This window comes from Meles meles, chromosome 4 (genome assembly GCF_922984935.1).
Source record: "Meles meles chromosome 4, mMelMel3.1 paternal haplotype, whole genome shotgun sequence".
NCBI classification, from domain to species: domain Eukaryota; kingdom Metazoa; phylum Chordata; class Mammalia; order Carnivora; family Mustelidae; genus Meles; species Meles meles.
The window spans coordinates 28,272,501-28,299,100 of record NC_060069.1 but is presented as its reverse complement, the minus strand read 5'-3'; the positions used below and the strand labels follow the sequence as shown (position 1 = coordinate 28,299,100).

Sequence of the window (26,600 nt, the reverse complement as noted above, 5' to 3'; positions counted from 1 at the left end):
TCCCCCTACTCATGCTCACACATGCTCTCTCTCTTTCAGATAAATTTTTTTAAAGAGTGTGTAACTATTAAGAGAAAAAAGCAAGTTGTCCTCTTGGTACATAAAAATGAGACAAAATAAGAAACTACATTTCTGTTTGTTCATACAGACAAAAGTAACTCTGTGAATACAAGGAGGGATATGATTAGACTGGGGAACAAGGCACATAGGGAAGAAAAATAGGAAAGCCACTTTCCCCCATATACCTTTCTGGACTTCCTAGCTTTCTAGTCTCATGAATGTGTTGTCTCTTCAAAACATAAAATTACCTAAGAACAAATTCAACCAAAAATAGATGTACAGAAGTTTTATGAATAGAATGAACTTAAATGACAGTATTTCTAAAAATAGAGTATATAGAATGCCATTTTTATGCACTAGAAGACAAAATACCATTAATATATGGATACTTTCCTAACTGACACACGGGTTCAGTACAATTCCAAATATGCAGAAGACTCCAAGTTATCAAGGTAACAATACTTCCCAAATTGATCTGCACAGTCAAGGAATTTCTTTAAATGATTTGTAGAATTGGACAAGCTGATTCTAACATGCAAAGGGCCAACAAGAGCCAAGACATTAATGAAAAAAAAAAAAAAAAGAATAAAGAGGACAGATTTGCTGTACCAGCTACCACTACTAACTATGGAGCTAAATGATTTAAATACTGATGTTTTATAGCAATTACAGTAGTTGTCTTAAAATGATGATTTTTCTAGTAAGTCAGTTTAATTTAGATACTAAGGAGTCTCAAGTTATACAACATTTGAGCAAGATCTAGGACTCAAAACATCACAAATACAGTGAAAGAAACTCCTGATCAATTACAGCTTACCAGTACTTCTTTAAAACTCGGTATCACCAGTGTTTATAGCAGCAATTTCCACACTAGGCAAACTATGAAAAGAGCCCAGATGTCCACTGACAGATGAATGGATAAGGAAGAGGTGGTATACATACATATACAATGGAACACTACTCAGCCATCAGAAAGGATGAATACCTACCATTTACAATGACATGGATGGACCAGGAGAGGATTACACTAAGCGAAATAAGTCAGCCAGAGAAAGATAAAAACCATATGATTTCACTCATATGTGGAATTTAAGAAACAAACTAATGAACATAAAGGAAGGAAGAGAAAAATAAAATAAGATGAAAATTGAGAGGGAAGCAAACAATAAGATGCTAAACTCTAGGAAAACAAACAGGGTGGCTGGAAGGAGAGTGGGTGGAGGGATGGGATAATTTTGGTGATGGGCATTCAGGAGGGTACTTGATATAACGAACGCTGGGTGTTACACGCAACTGATGAATCACTGAATTCTACCTCTGAAACTAAAAAAAAGAAAAAGTCAGTATCAAATGAATAACTCATAATTTATCATTATCAATGTAATAACATTCATAAAAAACACTAAAGAAATATTAATTTTTCTTTGTTGAATTCAATAGCACTTCCATATTGTAATTTAAGAAATAAGAAGTCAAATTCTGTGGATCCAAACTCTCATGGCCATGTTAAGAGCTCTATTTGCACAAAGTAGTGTTTTTAACTGACATGAAGCTTTTATATTCAGAGAACCAATGACCTCCTCTTAAAGTAGTCAATGATGGCAGCAACCTAGAAAGTAGTTTGGGGGACTTTGGGTGGATTGGTTTTTAAATATGGCTTGAGAATTTCCTACTCTTTCTGGGAGGCACTGGGACACAGGGAACATGACAGACAAGGAGAGAGAGAGATTGAAAAACATGATAGCCTCTTTCAGAGATAAAAATTTCCCCAAGGTTCCTTATGTATGCTCTAAGGGTCAAAGTCAAAACAACTTTTATAGGATATTAACACTTGTTAGCCAGGATGTGTCAAAACAGGTCAAACAGCAATAGAGTTAATCAGATGGTCTCACCTGGGTGGCTACAAGGTAGATCAGCTCCCCAAGCGTTGGTAAGAGGCACTGCTTTAATTTACTGTTTCTGAAGTTTTCCCTAATTAATTCAGTTAAGACAGTAATTGCCTGAAAAGGAACAAAGGTGTATTAGTTCATATGTATCTCTCAGTTCTTTCACCTATATGTAAAAGACAAGATAATCTACAAAACTCACCGTCCATTTTTAAGAACTACTTTCCAAATTATTTTCCAAATATGGGCCTTAATCCTGAAAAAACAGTAAATGTCCCAGATGAAGGTAAAAATATATCCAGTAAAAAATGGGCACATACATATAGCACTTGTCAGTTACCAAGCACTTTCACTGTATTGCTGATCCTACCAGGCAACTGTTGCCGCATCTTTAAAAACAAGAAAGGCTGAGACAGGTCTCTGTCCGGTTTACTTGGACAGCCAGGATCTGAGCATAGATTTTTACCATGCCAGAGCCTACTATCCTCCGAGAACACCGCAGTTTGAAAAATTCTTACACTGCATGAAACTTTTAAATGATTCCTCTAAAAATTTGAGAGTAGGAAATATTATACCAAAGTTTCAATATAAGCCACTTTGAAATTCAGCAGGCTATTGTCTCAGATCCAGTTAATTTCCTGGGAGCCATGCTAAGAAAATCACATACATACACTCATTGCCAGAATTCATACACCAGAACACAAGTTAATCAAATCACAATGTGCCCATAAAGTCGAATAACATGGGTTTAGAATGATATAGAATGGCCCCATGCCGAGACGGAAAAAAAATGTATATAAAATAGTGTGGTAGCACTGCTCTAAAACAGTGGGACTCAAAGTATCATGCACAGATAAAACTGTTTCTTACTGTCAACAAAGATTTAAGTAGAGAAGCTGAGAGTAACAGGGTGCTTGGGTGGCTCAGTCAGTTAAGCATCTGTCTTCAGCTCAGGTCATGATCCCAGAGTCCCGGGATCGAGTCCTGCATGGGACTCCTAACTCAGCAAGGAGCCTGCTTCTCTCTCTCTTTCTGCCTGCCACTCCCCCACTTGAGCTGTGTCAAATACATAATATAAACAAAATATTGAAAGAAAGAATGAGAAAGAAAGAAACTGAGATTAAGCATTTAAAAACTTCCAAAGCCATTTGACAATGCCACAACATCCAAACATGTGACCATGGGCCTGATTCTGTAAACAAGAGTACAGATAAGTTGGACCTGCACATGGGGTTGCTGCCCAACAGCCATGCACTAGAGGAACAGTCGCTAATGTGGTATTTTTGAAACAGCTTTATTAAGTTATAACTGACACAGAATAAACTGCATACATTTAAAGTGTACAATTAGGTACATTTGACATACATATACATCTATGAAATCATCACCACAGTCAAGAAAACACCTCCACGTGTTACCTCAAGTTCCCTTGGTAATCCCTCCATCTTGCTCCCTTTCATTCTTTCTCCAGACAGCCACTGATTTACTTTCTGCCATTAATTCACATTTTTCTAGAGTTTATGTAAATGGGATCATATCCTATGTATTCTTTTTGGTCTGGCTCTATTCACTTCACATAATGCATTTGACAGTCACCCATGTTGCATCATATATCAATAGTTTGTTCTTTTCATTGCTGAGTGGTATTCCCCTGAATGGATATACCAAAATGTATAAACCCCACCACTAACTCACACATAATGAACCCTCTATATGAGTGAGAAGGAAAGGGAAACATGTAAATCACATCAGCCCTTACAGGAGGCCACTTCTACAGTCTTCCTTTTCCATGACCTTTACTGATCATCCACTGAACCATCTGAAATTAACAGCATTCAGACATTTTTTGTAACTACAAAAACAGATCTGTCACCAGCACACCTACCCCAAAGCTAAAGGAAGTATTCTGAAGAAAAAGGAAATGATAAAGGAAAGAACCTTAGAATTAACAGGAAGTAAACAAGAACATGAAAAGAATAGAGGTAAATGTAAAAGATTTTCCTTCTCCTTTTAGATTTCCTAAACTATGCTTGATGGTTGAAGCAAATATAATAATCTCTGCTTTGGTTCTAAATGAATTTAGACAACATATTTAAGACAATTATATAAAAATGAGGGAAACTAAAAGGTTGAAAAGGAAGGTAAGGTTCCTATGCTTCATTTGAACCAGTAAAACAATAGGTTATACAAAATTATACATATATATATGTTATATATGTAATACCTAGAACCAGTAAAAACCTATACAGATACACTCTAAAATACTATAAAAAATCAAAAGTATGAAAAATGTTCAGTAACTCATACAAAAGTAAAAAGAAAATGAAAACCAGCAAGAAGAAACAAAATGGTAGACTTAATATCAAATCTATCATTATTATACTAAATGTAAATGGTCTAAATACAATTAAAAGACAGAGCTCCTTTAAAAATGACACAACTTTTGCGATCTACAAGAAACTCACATCAAAGACAGTGATATAGGCAGATTGAAAATAAATAATAGGGGCGCCTGGGTGGCTCAGTGGGTTAAGCCACTGCCTTCGGCTCAGGTCATGATCTCGGTGTCCTGGGATCGAGTCCCGCGTCGGGCTCTCTGCTCAGCAGGGAGCCTGCTTCCCTCTCTCTCTCTGCCTGCCTCTCTGCCTACTTGTGATCTGTGTCTGTCAAATAAATAAATAAAAAAAATCTTAAAAAAAAAAAAAAAAGAAAATAAATAATAAAGTGCATACATGTACATGCATATACCTATATATGTATATATACATACATTCATGTAAGTGTATGTGTGTGTGTATATATATATACGTATATATAGCAGTAATCAAAGCAAAACAGAAATGGCTATGTTAATATCACATAACATAGATTTCAGTGCAAAGAAAATTACATAACAAAAGGGTCAATTCACCAATAAAATATACCAATCTTACATGTGCATGCATCAAACAAAACAGCTATAAAATATGTGAACCAAAAAGTGACAAAATTATAAAAAGAAATAAACCACCAATTATAGTTGCAGACTTCAACACTCTTCTCTCAAAAATTGATAAAATAAGTAGACAGAAAATGAGCAGACATCAAAAGGACAAAACTCTACAGATACAAATTTGGCAACTTAGATTAAATGGACCAACCCCTTAGCAAACACAAACTATCACAACTCACCCAATATGAAATAGAAAATTATTTGCAGATGACATAATTTTCTTCAAAGGAAACACCAAAGAATCTACAGAAACAAACTCCTATAACTTACAAGTGAGTCTGGCAAGGTGACAGGATAAACTGTCAGCAAACTAACTATTTCTTCATATAAGTAATGAACACACGGAAACTTAAATTAAAAATACCATTTATAATCACTGCAAATATTAAATACTTAGGTATAAATCTAACAAAACATGCATAGAACCTATATGCTAAAACCACACAACACTGTTTAAAAGAAATCAAAGAAGATCTAAACAAACAAAGACATGAATTTGTGCATGCGTTATATTTTCTGTAATTATGACCATTCTGACTGGGGAGAGACTGACCCTCCCAAGGCTAGCCAATTCTTAAAACAGCAAAGGCTCAGACTAACTATGTCTTTGATATGCAAACTAGCAAATCCCACCATATACTCCCCTACCTGGTCCATACACCCCAGGAGGCAATATTCTTCTGCCTTCATCATCCCAGGGCCAGTTAGCATCCAAGTAGAGATTACCCTATGGCCCAAAGTCTACTTAAGTTATTCCAACAACCCAATCCTAAACTGCTCACCCTTCCCTTGCCTTTCCTATGGAAACCCAATAAAGGCCATGGCTTTAAGCATTCCCCTTGCTGCCATCTTCTGCCTTCTGATCACTGTGGTATTTTTCCATGTGGTCCTGTGTGGCATGCCATGCCTAGGACCTGTGAGTATAATAAACTTTGCTTTCCTGAGCCTCTCCTCTGTCTCCTTTGGTGGCCTGTCCTGACTGACCATCTTATAAACAAATACAAAACAAGAGATATACTATGTGCATAGAGAGGAAAACAATATAGTAAAGATGTCCATTTTCCCCAGTCTGATAGCCCAGTTTAATGCATTTCCTACCAAAATCCCAGCATAAAATTTTGTAGCTATCAACAAGATTATTCTAAAATTTCTGTGGAGGGTGCCTGGGTGGCTCAGTCAGTTGGGTGTCTGCCTTTGGCTCAGGTCATGATCCCAGGATCCTGGGAGAGAGTCCAGTGTCAGGCTTCCTGCTCAGCCGGGATTCTGCTTCTCTCTCAACCCTTCTCCTCCCCCGCTCCCAACTTGTCATCTCTCTCTCACTCACATACACTCTCTCTCTGTGTCAAATAAATAAATAAAATCTTTTAAAATAAAATAAAATTGGGGTGCTTGGGTGCCAGCCATTAAGTCCTGGGATCAAGACACGCATCGGGCTCCCTGCTCAACGGGAAGCCTGCTTCTCCCTCTCACATTCCCCTTGCTTGTGTTCCCTCTCTCATTGTGTCTATCTCAAGTAAATAAATAAAATATTTTTAAAAGTTTAAAAAGTAGGGCGCCTGGGTGGCTCAGTGGGTTAAGCCTCTGCCTTCGGCCCAGGTCATGATCTCAAGGTCCTGGGATCAAGCCCCACATCAGGCTCTCTGCTCAGCAGGGGAACTGCCTCACCCTCTCTCTCTCTGCCTGCCTCTCTGCCTACTTGTGATTTCTCTCTTTGTGTGTCAAATAAATAAATGAAATCTTTAAATAGTTCTTTTTTTTAAGATTTTATTTATTTATTTGACAGACAGGGATCACAGGTAGGCAGAGAAGCAGGCAGAGAAGAGAGAGGGAGGAGCAATCTCCCTGCTAAGCAGAGAGCCCGATGCGGGGCTTGATCCCAGGAATCTGAGATCATGACCTGAGCCAAAGGCAGAGGCTTAACCCACTGAGCCACCCAGGTGCCCCAATAAATGAATTCTTTTTAAAAAAGTTTAAAAAGTAAAATAAATAAAATTTATGTGGAAAGGCAAAAGAATTAGAATAGCCAAAACAATTTTGGAAAAAAAAAAAAATGGGGGGACTTGAAATTATTCTACCTGATTTCAATACTTACTATATAAATAAGTAATCAAAACTGTGTGGCACTGCCAAAGAGATAGACATATTGATCAATGGAACAGAGAATCCAAATATAGCTCCACACAAGTATGACCTAGTGATTTTTGACAAAGGTGCAAAGGCAATCCAATGGACGAAAGTCAGCCTTTCCAACAAAAGATGCTAGAGCAACTGGCTATCCAAAAGGACAGAGTAAAAAGTAAGCCTTGACCTAAGTCTAACACTTTATGCAAAATATTAACTTAAAATGGAGGAGGGACTTACATGTAGAACATGAAACTATAAAACTGGGCAGGGGGTGGGGATGGGATAAATTCTTCAGGATCTAGGTAAAAAAGTAGACTTGACACCAAAAGCTAGGAGACATTGAAGATGTGCAGTTGGCAAATAAGCACATGAAAACATGTTTAGTGTGATTAGCAATTAGGGAAACGTAAATTAAAACCATAATGAGATATCACTACACACAAAATGGCAAAATTACAAAATATGGCAAAAATACAAAATAGTAACACACCAATTGCTACTGAGAATGGAAAGAAACTAGACCACTCATACAATACTGGTAGGATACAAACTGATACAGCCACTGCGAAAAAAGTGTAGCCATTTCTAGAAAGAAAAAAAACACTAAACATGTCATTACCCAGCAAACTGTACCCCAGAAAAACGGTGATTTGCTGGTAGGTTTACTCTCTACCTAACCCCAGATCTTAGGAACTTATGCCAGAGAATGAAGACTTTGATCCACACAAAAACCTGTACAACAATGTTTATAGCAGCTTTATCTGTAACTGTCAAAACTTGGAAATGACCCGGGTGTCTTTCAGCAAGTAAATGGTTAAATAAATGGTACAGCTGATAACATGGAATACCCTTCAGCAATGAAAAGAAACTACTGACACGCCACAACGTGGATGAATCTCTAAAGAATTACACTAAATATTAAAGGCCAGTCTCAACACATTACAGAACACATGACTGAATTTATGCAACATTCTCAAAGTTGCACAAATACAGAAATAGAGAGTAAATTAGTGGTTGCCAGTGGTTGGGGTGGGGTTAAGACACGTGACAGAGCAAATGTCTGTGGTTCTAAAACAGCAATCTGAGGGATCCCTGCGGATGAAAATGTTCTGTTCCTTAACTGTTTCAATGCCAATATTCTGGCTGTAACATTGTACCATTGCTGTCCAAGATGTTACCATTGTGAAAAACTGGATGAAGCCTACATACACAGCATCTCTGTATTGTTTTTTTAAAACTGCATATGATCCACAGTTATCTCAAAATAAAAGGTTTAATTCTTTTAAAAAGCCAACCTCATACTAAATTTGAAACCTAGATCTCACTTTTTGCTTCACAAAGTTAGTGGCAGGGATTTGTAACATTTTTTCATTTTATAATCCACTGGCATTTTGTATCAGTGAGTGTCACTTGAAATTAAAAACATTCCAATGCTGCAGATCCTTAAAGAGATAAAACTGTCTGAACTGCCTGCAGCGTAGCAGAAATTGCTGTGGAGATTAGTGTCTTGTAAATAGACATACATCATAGAATCTATGCTTGTAGAGCCACAGCGACCTGACATATCACCTGCAAAAGGTATCCCTGATAACCTTCAACAGTACACAACAGGTAATGTTTGTCTGCAGAGTTATTTGTACAGATTTCCATTTGCTATTTTTAAATTTTAAAAGAAATTTTATTTTTTTATTTACTTTTTTTAAAATTTTTTTAAGATTTTATTTATTTATTTAACAGAGAGAGAGAAAGAGAGATCACAAGTAGGCAGAGAGGCAGGCGGGGGCAGGGGGGAAGCAGCCCCTCCCCCCCCCCCCCCCCCCCCCCCCCCGGTGAGCAGAGAGCCCAACGTGGGGCTCAATCCCATGACCCTGGGATCATGACCTGAGCTAAAGGCAGAGGCTTAACCCACTGAGCCACCCAGGTGCCCCTTAAAAGAAATTTTGATATTAAAAAGGAAAAGTGTAAGATTAATAAACTAACATAGAGCATAAATGACAAATACCAAGGAGAAAAACAAGTTTTTGTTGACATAGGTACAATGACATTGGAAAATGCTAATACTAAACCAAAGGAAAAGGGTGTGGTGCATAAACAATGAATCTTGGAATGCTAAAAAAAAAAAAAAAAAAAAAAAAAAAAAAATTAAATTTAAAAAGTAAAAAATAAAATACACTTATTTAGTTCTTCTTCAAACTCAAAAATCAAATAATGTGTGGATATTATTCTTAGCATATTTTCTTATATTCTGTAAAAATTCACCTGGCCTTCTAACACTGAAACTAAGAGGCATCTGAGTGGGTCAGTGGATTAACCATCTGACTCTTGATTGCAGCTCAGATCATGATCTCATGGGATTAGGCCTCACATCAAGCTCCACACTGGACATGGAGCCTGCTTAAAATTCTCTCTCCCCCTCTCCCTCCCTATGCACCTCCCCAAGACACACATACACACACACACACACACGCACGCTATCTCTCTAAAAAAATTTTTTTTTTTTTTTTTTTTTTTTTAGATTTTATTTATTTATTTGACAGAGAGAGAGATCACAAGTAGGCAGAGAGGCAGGCAGAGAGAGAGGAGGAAGCAGGCTCGCTGCGGAGCAGAGAACCCGATGCGGGGCTCGATCCCAGGACCCTGAGATCATGACCTGAGCCGAAGGCAGCGGCTTAATCCACTGAGCCAGCCAGGCGCCCCTAAAAAAATTTTTTTAATTAAAAATAAGATATTCAAGTATTATGCTACTCTTGTGTTCATTTTTTGAAAAACCAAAGTAAAGAAGAACTAGGGAATGGGAAGGTCTTGTTTCTAGCATCATTATGCTTTGAGGCACATCTACACCATCATTAATGAAGACTATCCTTCTGCAACCACAGGCATGATTGGTTGATTACTACAAATAATAATTTAAGATTATACTATTTCCTAAACTACTTTGAAATCCAAACCTATTTTATATCAACTTTGACAAGGTGGAACAAGGCCTCTTTCAGCTTTATCTGAAGTCATCAGATTGAAAAAAATAGTCAAATGTGCATCAGTCTTACCTACCGTAGACTGAGTCTTAAGTCAAAGGCAGAAAGACAAGAAGATGAGTTAAGAATACCAAAATTTGGAAGTTCTACAGTTATAAATCTAATAATCTGACACTTGCACAGATATAATTTACTTGCTCTTGACCCTCAAAATAGTTCTTAAATATTTGTGTTCAAAGTTATACAATTAACAGCTACAAAAAGAAATTAAATTAAACTCCAGATTCAGAAAATATCTGGCATTTCCTGTTTGGTCAGTGTTTTTAAACTGACGGGACCTCCTTTTAAACCCTACTGACCTACTCCCAGTGGGAGATAGAGCAGCAGTCACCATAACAATTATAACATAATCTTTTAAATTAGGTATTGTTCAATATTCTCCCCTAACCTCTCAAGAGGTATTCCACAATCTCAAGTGAAAAGAGAATTCCAAGTGATACCACTCTGCCCAGGCTTTTTCTTTCTTAGAACCCCACTTTCAATGTCCCAAACATAGCTCGTGCACATAAAATAAGAACATGATAAGTTTCACAGTCCTCTCTTAAATTTTATTCGTATTAAATCTTAGATTCCCTTGGATCCTGCATTTCTTGCCAAGTAAAATCACACCTGTAGACTTGAAACTTCAAACCCTCATTTTCACAAGAGCCAGTTAAAAAGTGAGAGAATGAAGTCTTGACACACAAAAGCAGGCCAATGATGCCAAAGAAAGATGGAAAACCTGTTTGAAGAGAATATAATTCTGTTCTATATTTGATAACTCAAACTGTGATTGCAAGGAAACACTGTTGTCTCCACAAAGCTCTCCTTGTGACATCCTGACATCTAAGTTTTAACACTATCATCTGTGAATGTAACCTTTAATCTCTGATTCTCTGCATATGGGTTGGGTAACTGCATTCAAACTGGCATCTAACTCCTAAAAACCAGGGGTGCCTGGGTGGCTCAGTGGATTAAGCCACTGCCTTCGGCTCAGGTCATGATCTAAGGGTCCTGGGATCGAGCCCCGCATCGGGCTCTCTGCTCCGCGGGGAGCCTGCTTCCTCCTCTCTCTCTGCCTGCCTCTCTGCCTACTTGTGATCTCTCTCTGTCAAATAAATAAATAAATAATTTAAAAAAAAAAAGATATTTGAACTCCTAAAAACCAGATGATGGAAGATGTAGCAAGGACTGCTAACTTGTCCCTTCCCTGTTGAGGCCTAACTATAAACAAACAACCTATAACAGGTGGATTCCTTCTCATAAAGATAATAAGCTGTCAAGAAAAGCAAATAAAACACAGAAGTAGATTTCTTAAAGTCTTTTACAGTCACATAGAAAGTTTGGAAGCACTAGGCACACAAACTATCAACTTCCTCAGTTGTTTGGGGGTTTTTGTTTTTAAATTAGGTGTCAACAACTTTCAAATGAAAAAGAAATTTGTCTTTTTTTGGTTACCAGTGATACGATCCCCCTTCCTAATACCCCTGAACTTCCTTTTGGGGAAAAACCTTTTGTACTGCACTTAGTCTCTGGGATGAGAGAAAGGGCATTCTGCCGTCCACATATGGAACCTGATAGGGACCCTGGCTCCCTTTGGAAACATCTTTCCTCCCATGGTCTGGTACAGTCAAGGGAAGGAAGGCCACAGTCTAAACTCAGCCAGCAGGGCCCTTGCTCAGAAATCTGACTCTTGACTGGATAGACACAGAATAAAGAAAATGATGAACATCATTCACTCATTCTGGCAGTGCCCCAACCAAGACTCCAAGAGGGTCCTGCTCCAGAGGCCTTCCAGAGTTGCCAGGTCCTGACTTCTCCAAACCTTCTCTTGGAGCCCTTGACCTTGCTCATACCCTCCTAATAAATACCCCTTTGCTTAAGTTAGGCAGAGTCACTCTGGAAAAGTGATAGTACCATTGCTGACCAGTTCTCCTTCTTTCCTGGACCCACACCAAGATTTCCCAACCCCCCAACCTGGTGTTGGATGCGGTGGGGTGACTAGATCCAGCCACTGGCCAAAAGTGAAAACAATGTAGGTATGCCCATGTGCAATTTTCCAGTCTCGCCTCCCCACCCCAGGAAACTTGAAAGCATTCGGCCAGAGATGCCATAGAGATGGAAGCAGCCTAGAAGGCTCAGGTCAGCTGCCCTCAGAGCAACCAAGGCCAACAAGAACAAAGGTGAGCCTGAGATGTTGATGGTCTTCATTATCACAACATAAACTAGCCTATCATGAGACTGAACCCTCATTCAAGGAGACTACTCTAGTTATGCATAGAAATAAAGGCTTGGGTGCCTGGGTGGCTCAGTGGGTTAAGCCTCTGCCTTTGGCTCAGGTCATGATCTCAGAGTTCTGGGATCGAGTCCTGCATCGGGCTCTCTTCTCGGCGGGGAGCCTGCTTCCTCCTCTTTCTCCCTCTCTCTGCCTGCCTCTCTGCCTACTTGTGATCTCTCTCTGTAAAAAAAAATAAATAAAATCTTAAAAAAAAAAAAAGAAATAAGGGCTTTTTCATGCTTTAAACTAATCACTAATAAAACACTCAGTAAATTCTTGCACATATATCTAAGGGTAAAAGATCATTTGTGTGGCAGCTAAGGTCTGCCACCAACATTTATGTCATGGATCTGTTACCACGGTTGCAAAACACCAACCACCAGAAAAGCAGTGTATTAAAAGTGTATGAATAGGGCAACTGGTGGCTCAGTCAGTTAAGTGTCTGCCTTTAGCTCAGGTCATGACCACAGGGCCCTGGGATCAAGCCCGGTATCAGGCTCCCTGCTCATGTAGGAGTCTGCTTCTCCCTCTATCTCTGACCCTCACCCCTGCTGGTGCATACTCTCTCCCTCAAATAAATAAAATCTAAAAATAAATGAATAAATAAAAGCATATGAATAAATCTTGCTATGCAGATTAAGTTAAGAAATTAAGTATCAGGCTACAAAATAAATCTGTAATGAATCTGTCGTTTGAAACCTGAGTAACCATTAAAATTATTTTGTCCTTTCAGATGGATGCCAGACAACATATCCTGAATATTACTTGCCTTGAAAACAACAAAAAATGTCAGGTAAAATATTTTTAAATATCTTTATAAAATGCACCGCTAAATTGCAAGAAATTAAGGAAACCTGAAAGGCCAAAAATAGAGAAGAGGGGAAAACAGATATAAGTAAGCACTCAGGATACTTTAACCCTGGGACACCTGGGCGGTTCAGTCAGTTAAGCCTCTGACTCTTGATTTAAGCTCCGGTCTTGATCTCAGTGTCATGGGATGGAGCCTCAGGCTGGGCTCCACACTCAGCAGGGAGTCTGCTTGAGATTCTCTTTCCCCCTCTTCCTTGGTCTCTCTCTCTATCTCTCTCTCGCACACTCACTATCAAATAAATAAATAAATCCTTTTTTTTTTTTCTTAAGAAGATAATTTAACCTTGGTGGCATGTGCTAAATCTTGGTGACCTTGAAATAACCTTTGGAAATGGAACAAGAGACAAATCTTTGGCCCTGCGCATAGTGTGGCATCAAATATAGGAGATCATTTACATTCAGTTGAAACTCCAAGGATGTAGGAATAAAACGTGAACCAGCCTGCAAAAGAGGACGGTAAGGAATCTTGAGATCTTGGTACTGAATGAAGAGGGGAGGGGGCAGGCAGGCAGGCATCTTCCCTGAGCATTGAACCAGGTCTGCAGGTCACATTCTCATTGCCTCTCACAGGGGAGACCGAGATTCAAGCGCCTGGGAGTTTGCTCAGCTGACCAGTGGCAACATAGCCTTAATAATGGTCTACAGTTAATGAGGTATAAATGCCAAGATTTCCCCGGCAGACTGTAGAGCAGTGATTCTCTATTTTACTGTGCTTCATAATCACAGAAGAATTTGTAAAAACACCATACTGGGTTCTACCCTCAGAGTTTCTCATTCTGTTTCTGGGGTGGGGGCCTGAGAATCTGTATGCCTAACAAATTGCCCAGTGGTGCTTAAGTTCTAAGACAACAATGAAATCACTACTGTGGGATCCAATGTTGCCCGCATATTAGAATCATTTGCAGGGCTTTAAAAACTATAGATACTGTATCTAGCCACAAAGATTCTGGTTTAATTGGTCTAGGGTGTAGCCTGGACATCAGAATTACAGAGAACAAAGCCTGAAAGTCCAGGAACTGGAAACGTTGGAATGCTTCTACAAAATGCAAACCGCCCTTCCCAGGTGGGCCTGGAAAACATGCCTCAGGGATAGGGGAATGAGCACCTTTGAGAAGCTCTTGGCTATCCTTGACAGGCTGGGGAGGGTGGAGGGCCCAACAGAAAATACAGGCAGTGGAACTGGGCTCTCTGGTCAGGGTGGGAATAATGGGATCTAGCAGTGGTAGAGGCCAATGAGCACTTAACCATAGGCATAAGTGCCACAGTGAGCCACGTGGCAATCTGGTGATCAGAGTATTCTGACCCACAAGAATCCAAGATGATGGTAAACTGGCCATCAAATCAGCCTACTAAAGTGATGATTGACATACAGTAAGAAAATTTCTAGATCTACTGGGCAGAAACCTAACAAAAGTCCCCACACCAAGGATTCAGTCTGTCACCCAGATCCCACACCCAGGCTGGTTCACAGATTCAGAGCTCCTACATTAAGCTAAAGGTCCCTTCGAAAGAGACCCCTAAAAAATGGTCACAGTGAATGCTGTAGATCTTCCCTCACCACTTTCCTTCCCCAGAGAGTCCTCAGATATTTACCATGGGTCTGAGCACTGGGAAAATACCCAGACCCTTTAAACTTTTTAGATACTGACTCTGAACTTGGGCTGATCTCTGAAGACCAAAGAAGCCATTTTACTCTAGTAGTCAGATTAAGAAAGAGCTTCTCAAGGCCAGGTGCCACATGGGATCTTACTAAATCCATCTCACATCTGTCCAGTGGCCCATGGGCCTATCCTTGGTTGGTATCCTAGAAGATACAATGAGAAAAGATATACGCGGTAACTAGTAGGATCCCCAGAGCGGATTCCCACCCCGTGAACTGAGGACTATTCAGAGTACAAAGAGACAAGCATAAATTCCTGGAACTACAACACCTGCCCTGCCCACACATCCAAAGACAGTAAACCAAAAGCAAGCCATATCCACCAGATCAACAATTAGGAACCAGTGCCAACAAAGACTTGAAAAGCACAGGGATGGGAACTTCTATCACATCCCCCATGTAACGTGCCTGTTAAGCCAGTACAGAAACTACGTGGGTTATAGCTACTGCAGATTCAATCAGCTGATGCTACTGCAGCTGCAGTTTCAGATGCGGCATGTTTACTGAAGCAAATTAACATAGCCCCCGGCATTTGTTCTGCTTTCTTTACCATTTTAATCAGTAAATAAAATCAGAAGCAGTTTCCACTTACCACACTGCCCCTATATCAAGTCTCCTGCTCTGTCATAATATAGTCCGGAGGGACTCCCTCATCTTGATAATCTGCAGGATAGCATACTGTTTCATTATCCTGGTGACACGCTAACTGGACCTGGTAAAGCACCCTAATTTGGATGCCAGAGGGTAGGAGAGAGAAGTCCTGCAAAAGTTCATGGTCTATTACTCTGGTGAAGTACCTAGGAATCCAGTGGTCTTGGAGCATGTGATAATATTCCTTCTAACGTAAGAGAGAAGTGGCTGCGTCTTGCGTTACCCACCGAAATAAGGAGGTTCGATAATGGGTGAGTCTGTTTGGATTTTAGCGACTCCACCCCATTTCCTGATCATCAGTAAGGCTGCCAGTTTTGCGAGGGGTCCAAGAAAGGGCTCTACAGCCAGTCCAAGCTAAAGGACAAGCTCCTCTGTCAGTTGGGTCTCAAGACTCAGCAGACCTAATGCCACTGGAATGGACTGGGGCAGATACGGATGCTATACAAAGCCTATGGCAAGCCCTAGCAGCAGAGTCATAGCACAGTACAGACCCCTAGGATTTTGGAATAAGGTCTTGTCCTGCCCTCTGTCAACAACCACACTCCATTTGAAAAGCAGCTCCTGACTTATTCCTGGACCCTGGCTGAGGTTGAATGCCTGACCCTGGAATAATATGAGACCTGACCTACTCATCATGAACTGCATGTTACCATAACATTCGTCATACACAACAGCATTTTATTTTTAAATTAAAATGGTGAGAATGGGCCCAAGCCAAGCAGATTCACTCACTCCGTGTGCAGGTGACTCAGACTCCTATGGTTATCTGCTCCCACTGCTCAGCTGCTTCTCCCATTCCTTGACCCATTCTCACAACTTCCTAGGGAGTTCTAGATTTCCTCCCTCTCTGGATAAAAAAAAAAAGCATAAACCTGGTTCTCATATGGATCTGCATGGTATGTCAAAATCAGCAGAAAGTGGATGGCCACTTCACTGCAGTCCCCATTCAACTTGACCCACAAAGACAATGGTGAAAGAAAATCCACTGAGCAGGCAAAACTTTGGGTGGTACACCTACTAACAGACAGAGATGGACTGAGGATGGATCTATACCAATTCAGAGGCAGTAGCTAACAGGGGAGTCAAAAACCTAGAAAGAACAAAATGATACCCCCCCCAAAAAAGAAAGAAAATCATAAAGTAGGGAGGTATCAGAGAATTAGCTCCTGTATTTGGCTTCTGGACTACTGATCAAGTAAACAATGCTCACCAATGGCAACTATGTGGCAGTGGCTAAGGGAGGGCAGTACAAAGTGAGACACTGGCAGTGCGCAGAGGCCTCAGTCTAGAATCAACCTACGATGACTATAAAGTGATGTGAGTCTAACAAGTGCTTCCTTCCCCATGTCAGGTGCTGTAGCCAGGGCTCTCTGGCAGCTCTGCTGGAAAGAGAGGCACCCACTCTACTTCCACCCTTCTCCACCTCCCTCCAGCAACCACAGACTAAATGAGACGAAGAGGGAAGAAGAAGCTATTCCAGACGGATAAAACAAAGCTGGACATACACTGCAGGTATTGCCCCAGTGTCGTGGTAAAGCCCTTCTTCTGTATCTCATGTAGGAGCTAGTAGGGTATAGATGGTATATATACATATCTTTATCGAGGGTTAAATGACATTTTTATTTGGGATCAACAGAACACAATTACTCCTGCTACATAAATGTCTTCTTAAGAAACCAAATTACCATTGTCCTTCATTAATACTGAGTCTTTTAGGGACCGGAACAATGTAAAAGTTATGGCACAAAGAACATAACCTCAATACTGCGGTCGGAGCTTGCTATATATAACTGCTATTATTTACTTGGTACTGTGTTCTTAATAGTCATCCCGTCAACATTCCTCAATAGTAGAAATACAAAGGAAACTCATTTTAAATTGCAGTTTTCTGCCTCAGGGATCAGCTCTGATTAGTTCTGTTTTGTGCAATTCTCTCCATCACCAATTCTCTTTCCAGGTTTCTTTCATCTAATAGAAAATTAAATGTGATGCTCTGCTAGGTTCCCAAGGATTACTAAATTATATCATATTCAAATATATAAGCCTCACAACTGCTACTCCAAAAATATTATAACAAAGGTATGTGCATAGCCCAGGTAAAGCAAGCATAAAAATTAGAGCAGAAAACACAGAAGCTAAAAATCGTTCTACAAGATGTCAGGTAAGAAATTAAATGAATCCTACCATTATAAGAAATTAGGAAACATGCCTTTTAAGAATTCTTTAATGTGAGATGTTTAATTTATCTGCAAAAGTGATTCAAATATGGCAATTCCCCCAAATGATATAAACTTCAGCATCATGGCTTAATACAACAAATCCAGAATGTTTCACTTTATTCTACAAAAAGACGTGATTATTATTCAACCCTCGCTTTATCGTTTTCAACAAATTTGTCTCCGGCGCTACCCAAAAAGTAACAGAAAAACAAGTTTGTTTAGCAGGAAAGTACAAGGGCAGAGTCGCTGAAACTAACAATGGGGAGGATTATAATTGATAACAGTCTCAGTTCAGGGCTGCAAACAAACCAGAAATGGTTTCCCAGTATCTGATGTAAAAGATGGCATCTGTCAGCCCCTCAACGCAAAGACTCCTGAGGAGACCACATTCACACAGCAGTGGAGTACAAAGCACTCTGTGGGGCTATTTAATAACCACGGACGGGGGGAAGTAGAAACCCAACAAGGCAGAGGTCGTTCTGTTGGTTTTTTGTTAGTTTGGTTTTTTTTTTTTAAGGAACCCATCTAGCACCATTTTTACAAACTGCCATCAACAAGAACTTGCTCAAATGCAGGTTTTAGAAAGAAAAGTATTACCAGAAACCTAGCTAAACTAATTTTTTGCTGGTTTTTGGTTTTTTTGTTTTTTTTTTTAAGAAGTTCTTCCCACCGGCCGCATTTGAGCAGTTCCTTTGTCTTGAACTGTGACACATACGCCGGCAGACACACAACACTGTATTAACAGAGTCCTGATGATGGGCCAAATTTAAATACCCCTATCCCAAGAACAGCGAAATTGCGGTCTCCTGAGATTCTAATGAAAAATTTCTCTCTATGCTTCCTGTTGCCCTGTCATGCAGCAAAGGTGATACTGAACCTAACTCAAAATGTGTGGGTTGGGGGGGTTGTTTGTTTAAAGATTTTACTTATTTGAGAGAGCGCACATGCACACACAGAGGGAGAAGGAGAAGCAGACTCCCTGCTGAGTGGAGAGCCAGATGCGGACTTGATCCTAGAGTCCTGGGATCATGACCTGAGCCAAAGGCAGATGCCTAACCGACTGAGCCACCCCAGTGCCCCCTCAAAGTGTCTTTGGAGGTGAGATGAGGCTGGTGTCCTTCTCACTCCTTCTGACATGCCCAACCATCTGTCATGCCAAAGGACCCACGGTAGTCTCACATTATCATATTACATTAGCCTCCTGGGTGCCCTTGATTACTGACTCCCTGCTCACTCCTCGTCCCCACTGAGGACATTGGCTCCTTGCTCCTCACCTTCTTTTCCACCTGCACTCCTGCACCACCTGCACCTTCAGTAAAGTAGACATCCATTTGGAACACACACCCAGCATCCTGACCACAGTGTCCTTGGGCTCATTGCTCAGTTCATTAGCCTGCTCTGCCACCCAACTCAGCCACTCACCCCCAGTCACCTCCTGGACCCTGACAGCACCTCCAATACTTCTCAAATTCAAACAGTCTTTAATCTCCACTCTCATCTTTTTAAGATCCCTTCAAAAGCCCTTCCACAATACTTTTTAAACTCACCAACACCATCCATGTCAATGAGGGCACTATCTCCTTGTTTACCAGCTTTCCTACCCGGACTGGGTTCTGGGGTGTAAGACTCAAAACCACAGGGCCTCATGTGAAAGGTTTGGAAGTGGCCACTCTCTCCCTCCAATGGACTCAACCACTCCGTTGATGTTCTCTCTTCTAGAGCACCTCATACAATGAGGCAGATTGGTTTCTTTCACCTTAAATTCTTTATCACAAGGTTGGTTTCTAAGGAACCCTATTTTCTTTCCTGTTCAGGGAGAGGACAGCTTCTGAGCTTCTCTTCTACTTCAAATCCCATGGGCACTCCATTCCCCTCTTTCTGATGCTGACCCCGATGTACTTACTGCATTGTCAGAAGCCAGATGCAAGATCTTGCATCCCCCCACCACCAAATCTTACCTCCTCCCTGCTCCATCTACCTTTACTAATCCTCTCTTCCCATTTTAGGAGATAAAGAGTCCCTTCTCTGACCTAAGGCCAATCATCCTCCTCAGTCATTCCCTCCTTCTCATCTGAAGGATTTTATACCTTCAGCTAGACCTCACTAGCCTCTATCTTCAATGCCTCCCTCTGGAGTGAATCTCCACACTCGTACCCAAACTTTGTTATCTAGATACATATCTACCACTTGCTCACCTCTGGTTTTCTACACAATCATTCCCATCTGGCTTCCACTGCATATAAACTATTCTTACGAGTTACTAATAACCCTCATCTTGACAATTCCAATAGAAATGTGTTTTCAGGGCGCCTGGGTGGCTCAGTGGGTTAAGCCGCTGCCTTCGGCTCAGGTCATGATCTCAGGGTCCTGGGATCGAGTCCCACATCGGGCTCTCTGCTCCGCAGGGAGCCTGCTTCTCCCTTCTCTCTCTCTCTCTGCCTGCCTCTCTATCCACTTGTGATCTCTCGCTGTCAAATAAATAAATAAAATCTTTAAAAAAAAAAAAAAAGAAATGTGTTTTCAAATTAACCTAAATCTGAGAAGCAATAAAAAAGATGACCATTTTCTCTTTGGCACATGGTCATCTCTTCTCTTCTACCAACGCAACTCTCGTGAGTTTCTTTCTACTTCACCACTGTTCCTTTTCAGGTTCCTTTATGACTTCCTCTTTCTCTGTTTAATATCCTTTGTCCATTATAAAGCTCCATGAAGACAGGAACATCTTTTTTTGTTCATTATTGTGTTTCTAGTGCCTACTCCATTACTTGGCCCAAAAGCCTGGATCCATACCTAATATCCTGTATGAAATTAACTCAAAATAAATTATGGTCCAAATATAAAATCCAAAACTATAAAATTTTACAAAGAAACATAAGAAAAATGTTTTGTGACCTTGGAATAGACAAAGATTTTTTAGATAGGATATCAAAAGCATGATCCATAAAAGGGAAAAACTGATAAATTAGACTTAATCAAAATTAACTTTTAGATAACACTATAAATAGAATAAAATGACAAACCATAGACTAGAAAAAAATACGGCAAACTACACATCTGATAAAGAACGTATATCCAGAATACATAAAGCACTCTCAGATACAGATATTTAGCTATACAGACAGATCACTAAAGAGTGAGAGTTGGTAATGGATGGATAATAGGAAGACAGATAGCAAAGTTCAGTACTAAGAAAACAACCCTAACTTTGAAGATTATCATTTCCCCAAAATAAATTGTTCTATGCCCATCCAGCCTCATCTCTTTCAACCACATGCTTCCCAAGTGCAAAGTGACTTGGATCATCACTAGTTACACCTACATCATGAGACCTCGACCATGCTATTATCATTCATGCTATGTTGCCTATCTTGTACTTTCTCATAAAGCTAAGTAAACTTGATGCTGAATGAAAATAAATGTAAATAAATATATATATTAATGTATATACTACTACATATGTATATACTCCCATACATAGGGGGATTGAATTCACCAGAAGTCATCTAGCCCAGAGCTATTTTTTTCTGGGGGAGGGGGAGGGGTAGGGTGGTTAATAATGATTAAGAGACATGGTGCTCTCCAAATGGTTCTTCTTTGGGCAATTCCAGAAAGTTGTGTCATTCGGGCAACTTGTCCATTTCATTTAAACTGTCAAGTATTTAGGCCTATAGTTAGTACCTTTTAATGGATCTTGAATTTCCCTCTTAGTCCCACTTTAACACATCACAAAAATCTTGATGTATTAGGTGTTCATTATCATTTAGTTTAAAATATTTAAATCCTCTTGAGCATTCTTCATTGGTTCATGAGTTATTTAAAAGTCTTTCAATTTCCAAACTCTTGGGGGATTTCCCAGATTTCCTCTTGTTATCTTTTTCTAATTTAATTCTATTGTAGTCAGAATTTATTCTAAATTTTAATTAATGTCATTAATTCCATTTATTTTAATCCTTTCTTAAGATATGTTTTGTGGCTGAAAATGTCTTAGTGGATAATCAGTGTGCACTAAAAATTAATGTGTTTTACATTTGGTGGAGTTACTGTTCTGTGAATGTCAACTAGTTCAGTTTCAATTGTATCATTCAAGTCTTTTATGTCCTGACATTATCTCCTTTTTTAAAACATATATAATGAATTTGTCTACTTTTACTTGTAGTTCTAGCAAATGCTTCTTCATCTATTTTAAAGTGCTATTAGTTGATACATACAAATTAAGGATTGTTAATACTTCCTAATGAGTTGAAACTTTTTTTTTTTTTAAGATTTACAAGAGCACGGGAAGGAGCAGGAGCAGAGGGAGAGGGAAAGAATCTCAGACTCCATGCTGAGCACAGAGTCCAACCCAGGGCTCAATTCCATGATCCTGAGATCACAACCTGAGTCAAAACCAAGAGTCAGATGCTTAACTAACTGAGCCACCCTGGTACCCCGAACTGAAACTCTCAGTATAAAATACTCATCTTCATCTCTGGCAATACTCCCTTAATGTCTACTTTGTTATTAATATATCCACACAAACTTTCTTATTAGTAGTATATCCACGGTATATCTTTTCCCATGTTTTTTAGCTTGTCTTTTATTTAAAGTAGGTCGCATAGAAACTGTACATAGCTAGGTTTCCCTCCTTGATCCAGTATGATAATCTCTCCCCTTTTGAATAGACTATTTAAGCCACTAACATCGAATGTAATTACTAATGTGGTGAAGTTTAAGTCTGTCAGCTTTCTATTTGCTTTCTCTTTTTCCCACTGGATCTTTCTTCCTTCTTTCCTGACTTCTTTTGAATTGAGCATTTAGTGTTCTATTTAATCTCTTCTACTGGCTATTTAGCTATAGCTGTTTAATTTTTACTAGATATTCTGCAGATTATAAGAATACCTGTAAATTATCACAATTCACCTTAAATCAACATTACACTATTTCATATATAGTACAACACAAACAATATGTATATAAGTCATATAAAAGAGACAGAATATGGTAATTGTTGAAATTTTTCCAAATATCATGATAGAATCAGCTCACACTGCCAAGAATCTTGTTGAACCTGGACCAAGATATACAAAGAGGCACTAGGCCCATTATACTCAAACTGCTAAAATCAAAACCAAAGAGAATATCTTGAAAGCAGTTAGAAAAATGCTATATAGTTCATTATGGGGGAACAATCACTGGAACAAATGCTGACTTCTTATCAGAAAACACTAATGCCATAAGATGCTAGAACAATATTTTTAAAAGCTTGAAAGAAAAAAAGAACTCTATCAGAATTTTGTATCCATGAAAAGATTAAAAAATAATGAAGAAATAAAGGGAAAATGGACAAATTCATCTCCAAACAGACAATTTAACACAAAATGTTAAATCTTTCAGGATAAGGGGAAATAGGTCTAGATACAAACCTAAAATAAAATATAAATAAAAATAAAAGCTACACTAGAGTGGGGCACCTGGATGGCTCACTCAGTTAAGAGTACAACTCTTGATTTTGGTTCAGGTGATGATTCAGGTGATGAGACCAAGGCCTTTGTCAGGCTCCACAGTATATGGAGCCTGCTTAAGATTCTCTCTCCCCAGATATTTGCAAATGACATGTCAGATAAGGGGCTAGTATCCAAAATCTATAAAGAACTTATCAAACTCAACACCCAAAGAACAAATAATCCAGTCAAGAAATGAGCAGAAGGCACGAACAGACATTTCTCCAAAGAAGACATCCAAATGGCCAACAGACAGATGAAAAAGGGCTCCACATCACTCGGCATCAGGGAAATACAAACCAAAACCACAGTGAGATACCACCTCACGCCAGTTAGAATAGCTAAAATTAACAAGTCAGGAAATGACAGATGCTGGCAAGGATGCAGAGAAAGGGGAGCCCTCCTATACTGTTGGTAGGAATGCAAGCTGGTGCAGCCACTCTGGAAAACAGCATGGAGGTTCCTCAAAAAGTTGAAAATACAGCTACCCTACAACCAGCAATCGCACGACTGGTTATTTACCCGAAAGATACAAACGTAGTGATCTGAAGGGGCACGTGCACCCAAATGTTTATAGTAGCAATGTCCACAATAGCCAAACTACGGAAAGAACCTAGATGTCCATCAAGAGATGAATGGATAAAGAAAATGTATATATACATACATACATACATACATATACAGTGGAATACTATGCAGCCATCAAAAGAAACGAAATCTTGCCATTTGCAATGACGTGAATGGAACTAGAGGGTATTATGCTGAGCGGAATAAGTCAATCAGAGAAAGACAATTATCATATGATCTCCCTGATATGAGGAAGCTGAGAGGCAAGGTGGGAGGTTTGGGGGTAGGGAAGGAAAAAAATGAAACAAGATGGGATCGAGAGGGAGACAAACCATAAGAGACTCTTAATCTCACAAAACAAACTGAGGGTTGCTGAGGGGCCAGGGGGTAGGGAGACGGTGGTTGGGTTATGGACACTGGGGAGGGTATGTGCTATGGTGAGTGCTGTGAAGTGTGTAAACCTGGCAATTCACAGACCTGTACCTCTGGGGCTAATAATACACTATATATTAATTTTTAAAAATGAAAAATAAAATAAAATACATCAAAAAGGAAAAAAAAAAAAGATTCTCTCCCTCTGCCCTTACCACCACCTCTTAAAAAAAAAACTAGAGAGGTAAATATGTTGGAAATATAAAATACTTTTTCTTAATAATAAACTCACAGGGAGCCACAGAAAGTAGTACAGAGAGATCCCATATTCTCTTCCTCCAGTTTCCCACAGTGTGATTGATATCCTACATAGTTATAGTACATCATCAAAAAACAGAAATTTGGCATTGGTACAATATGTACATAGAGTTCTACTTCATTATATCAAATTCATAGATCCATGTAAATACCATTGCAGTCATAATACAGAATTAATTGATTATCACCAAAATCTTGTTATGCCTTTATAGTAAAACTCTCACTCTTCTCTCAGTATCCCTAACCCCTAGCAACCACTGTCTGTTTTCCAGCTCTCTAATTTTTGTCATTTCAAGAATAATATATAACCTGACCTTTCACAAAGCATAACACCCTTGATATCCACCCAATTATAAATAGTTCCTCTTTACTGTGAAGTAATATTCCATGGTAAAGACATACCGAGGTCTGTATATAATGACTCAAAAATTAAAATTAAAGGATATTTTAGTATTTTCAGGTTTGGGCTATGAGGAAACTGTATGAATAGTCAAATATAGACTTTTTTATGAACATAGAATTTCATTTCTCTGAAAAAGAGCCCAGGAGAACAGCTAATTCATATGGTAAATGTAGATTTCATTTTTTACAAAACTGCCAAAATGTCTTCTAGAGTTGACGTACCATTTTACATTTCCACCAGCAATATAAAAAGATCCAATTCTCAGCATCTTTGCCCACACATTTGGTATTGTCACGATTGTTAATTGTTTTAATACACATGTAGATGCAGTCTTAGTTTGCTTTTCTCTAATGAAAAATATCTTTTCATGTACTTGTTTACCTTATATCCTCTTTGGTATAATGTCCCTCATGTCTTTTGCCTATTTTCTTTTTTTTTTTTTACGATTTTATTTATTTATTTGACAGAGAGAGATCACAAGTAGATAGGCAGGCAGAGAGAGAGAGGGAAGCAGGCTCCCTGCTGAGCAGAGAGCCCGATGCGGGACTCGATCCCAGGACCCTGAGACCATGACCTGAGCCGAAGGCAGCAGCTTAACCCACTGAGCCACCCAGGCTTTTTTTTGTTGTTGTTGTTCATTTGTTCACTGTTGAGTTTTTTTTTAATTTTTTTTATTTATTTATTTGACAGAGAGATCACAAGTAGGCAGAGAGGCAGGCAGAGAGAGAGGAGGAAGCAGGCTCCCCGCTGAGCAGAGAGCCCGATGTGGGACTCGATCCCAGGACCCTGAGATCATGACCTGAGCCGAAGGCAGCGGCTTAACCCACTGAGCCACCCAGGTGCCCTCACTGTTGAGTTTTGTGAGTTCTTTACTATTATAAATATGAGTCCTTTGTCGGATATGTTGTTTGCAAATATTTTCTCCCATGTGTAGTTTGCCTTTTCATCACCTTAACAGGGGCTTTGCCAGAGCAAAAGTCTCATTTTGATGAAGTCCAATTTACTGATTTGTTTATGGATCATGCTCTTGTCATTAAATCTAAGAAATCTCTGAGGGTAACAAAGAGATTCTCCTCTGAACACTGTGGATAATCTTACTTTCCTATAAAGAACATGGAGTTTTGTTGTCAATCAGTTAAAATACTGGCCAATCACCTCTACCCTATGAAGGCTTGGTTTTCCTTTAGTCCTAGAGCACAGTTCTTAGATCTAAAGTGTAGCCCTCCCAGAATTTCAATGGGAAGTCCATGGTATTTATCAAGCCCCTCTTAAGTTGGTGGGATTTGACCCCCAAACCCTTGATATCCCCAGCACTGGGCAACTGCTGAAATTTCTGCTGAACTCTTCAACCTCCCAGCTGCCACTCTCTGCCTGTTTCCATGCAGTATCACTCATCACACACAGAGATTCCAAGTTAGTTAAGGACTACAGAGGAACTGGTGTGCGTATTTCATGGCTTTGCTCTTGAAAGATTTCCCCCAACTCCTTTTCTACCCTGTCTAACGGTGCCAAGTTTCAACCACAGTTCCTTGGCCCAGCAAGAGTGTTGTATTCTCCCTGAACTCTGTTCCCTTGCATGAATTCATAGTTCCTGCAGGGGATAACCCAATTAAAAGTACATCTCTCATGGTCTGCCTCCCTCCTGTGAATAGTGTGTCCTCAGTCATGTGCAGAAGAAAGAAAGTGGACCATTTCCTCACACCATA

At 39.5% G+C, this 26,600-nt stretch overlaps 1 protein-coding gene across 2 annotated transcripts in view; it reads right to left on the bottom strand.

Moving 5' to 3' along the window:
- The window catches only part of ULK4 (unc-51 like kinase 4), a 684,359-nt gene that overhangs the window by 594,197 nt on the left and 63,562 nt on the right, over positions 1 to 26,600 (bottom strand). For both annotated transcript variants that reach the window (XM_046001316.1, XM_046001317.1), the window contains exon 18: positions 1,953 to 2,060. In XM_046001316.1, coding sequence (XP_045857272.1) covers positions 1,953 to 2,060 — 108 coding nt within the window. The remainder of the gene's footprint in view (positions 1 to 1,952; positions 2,061 to 26,600) is intronic.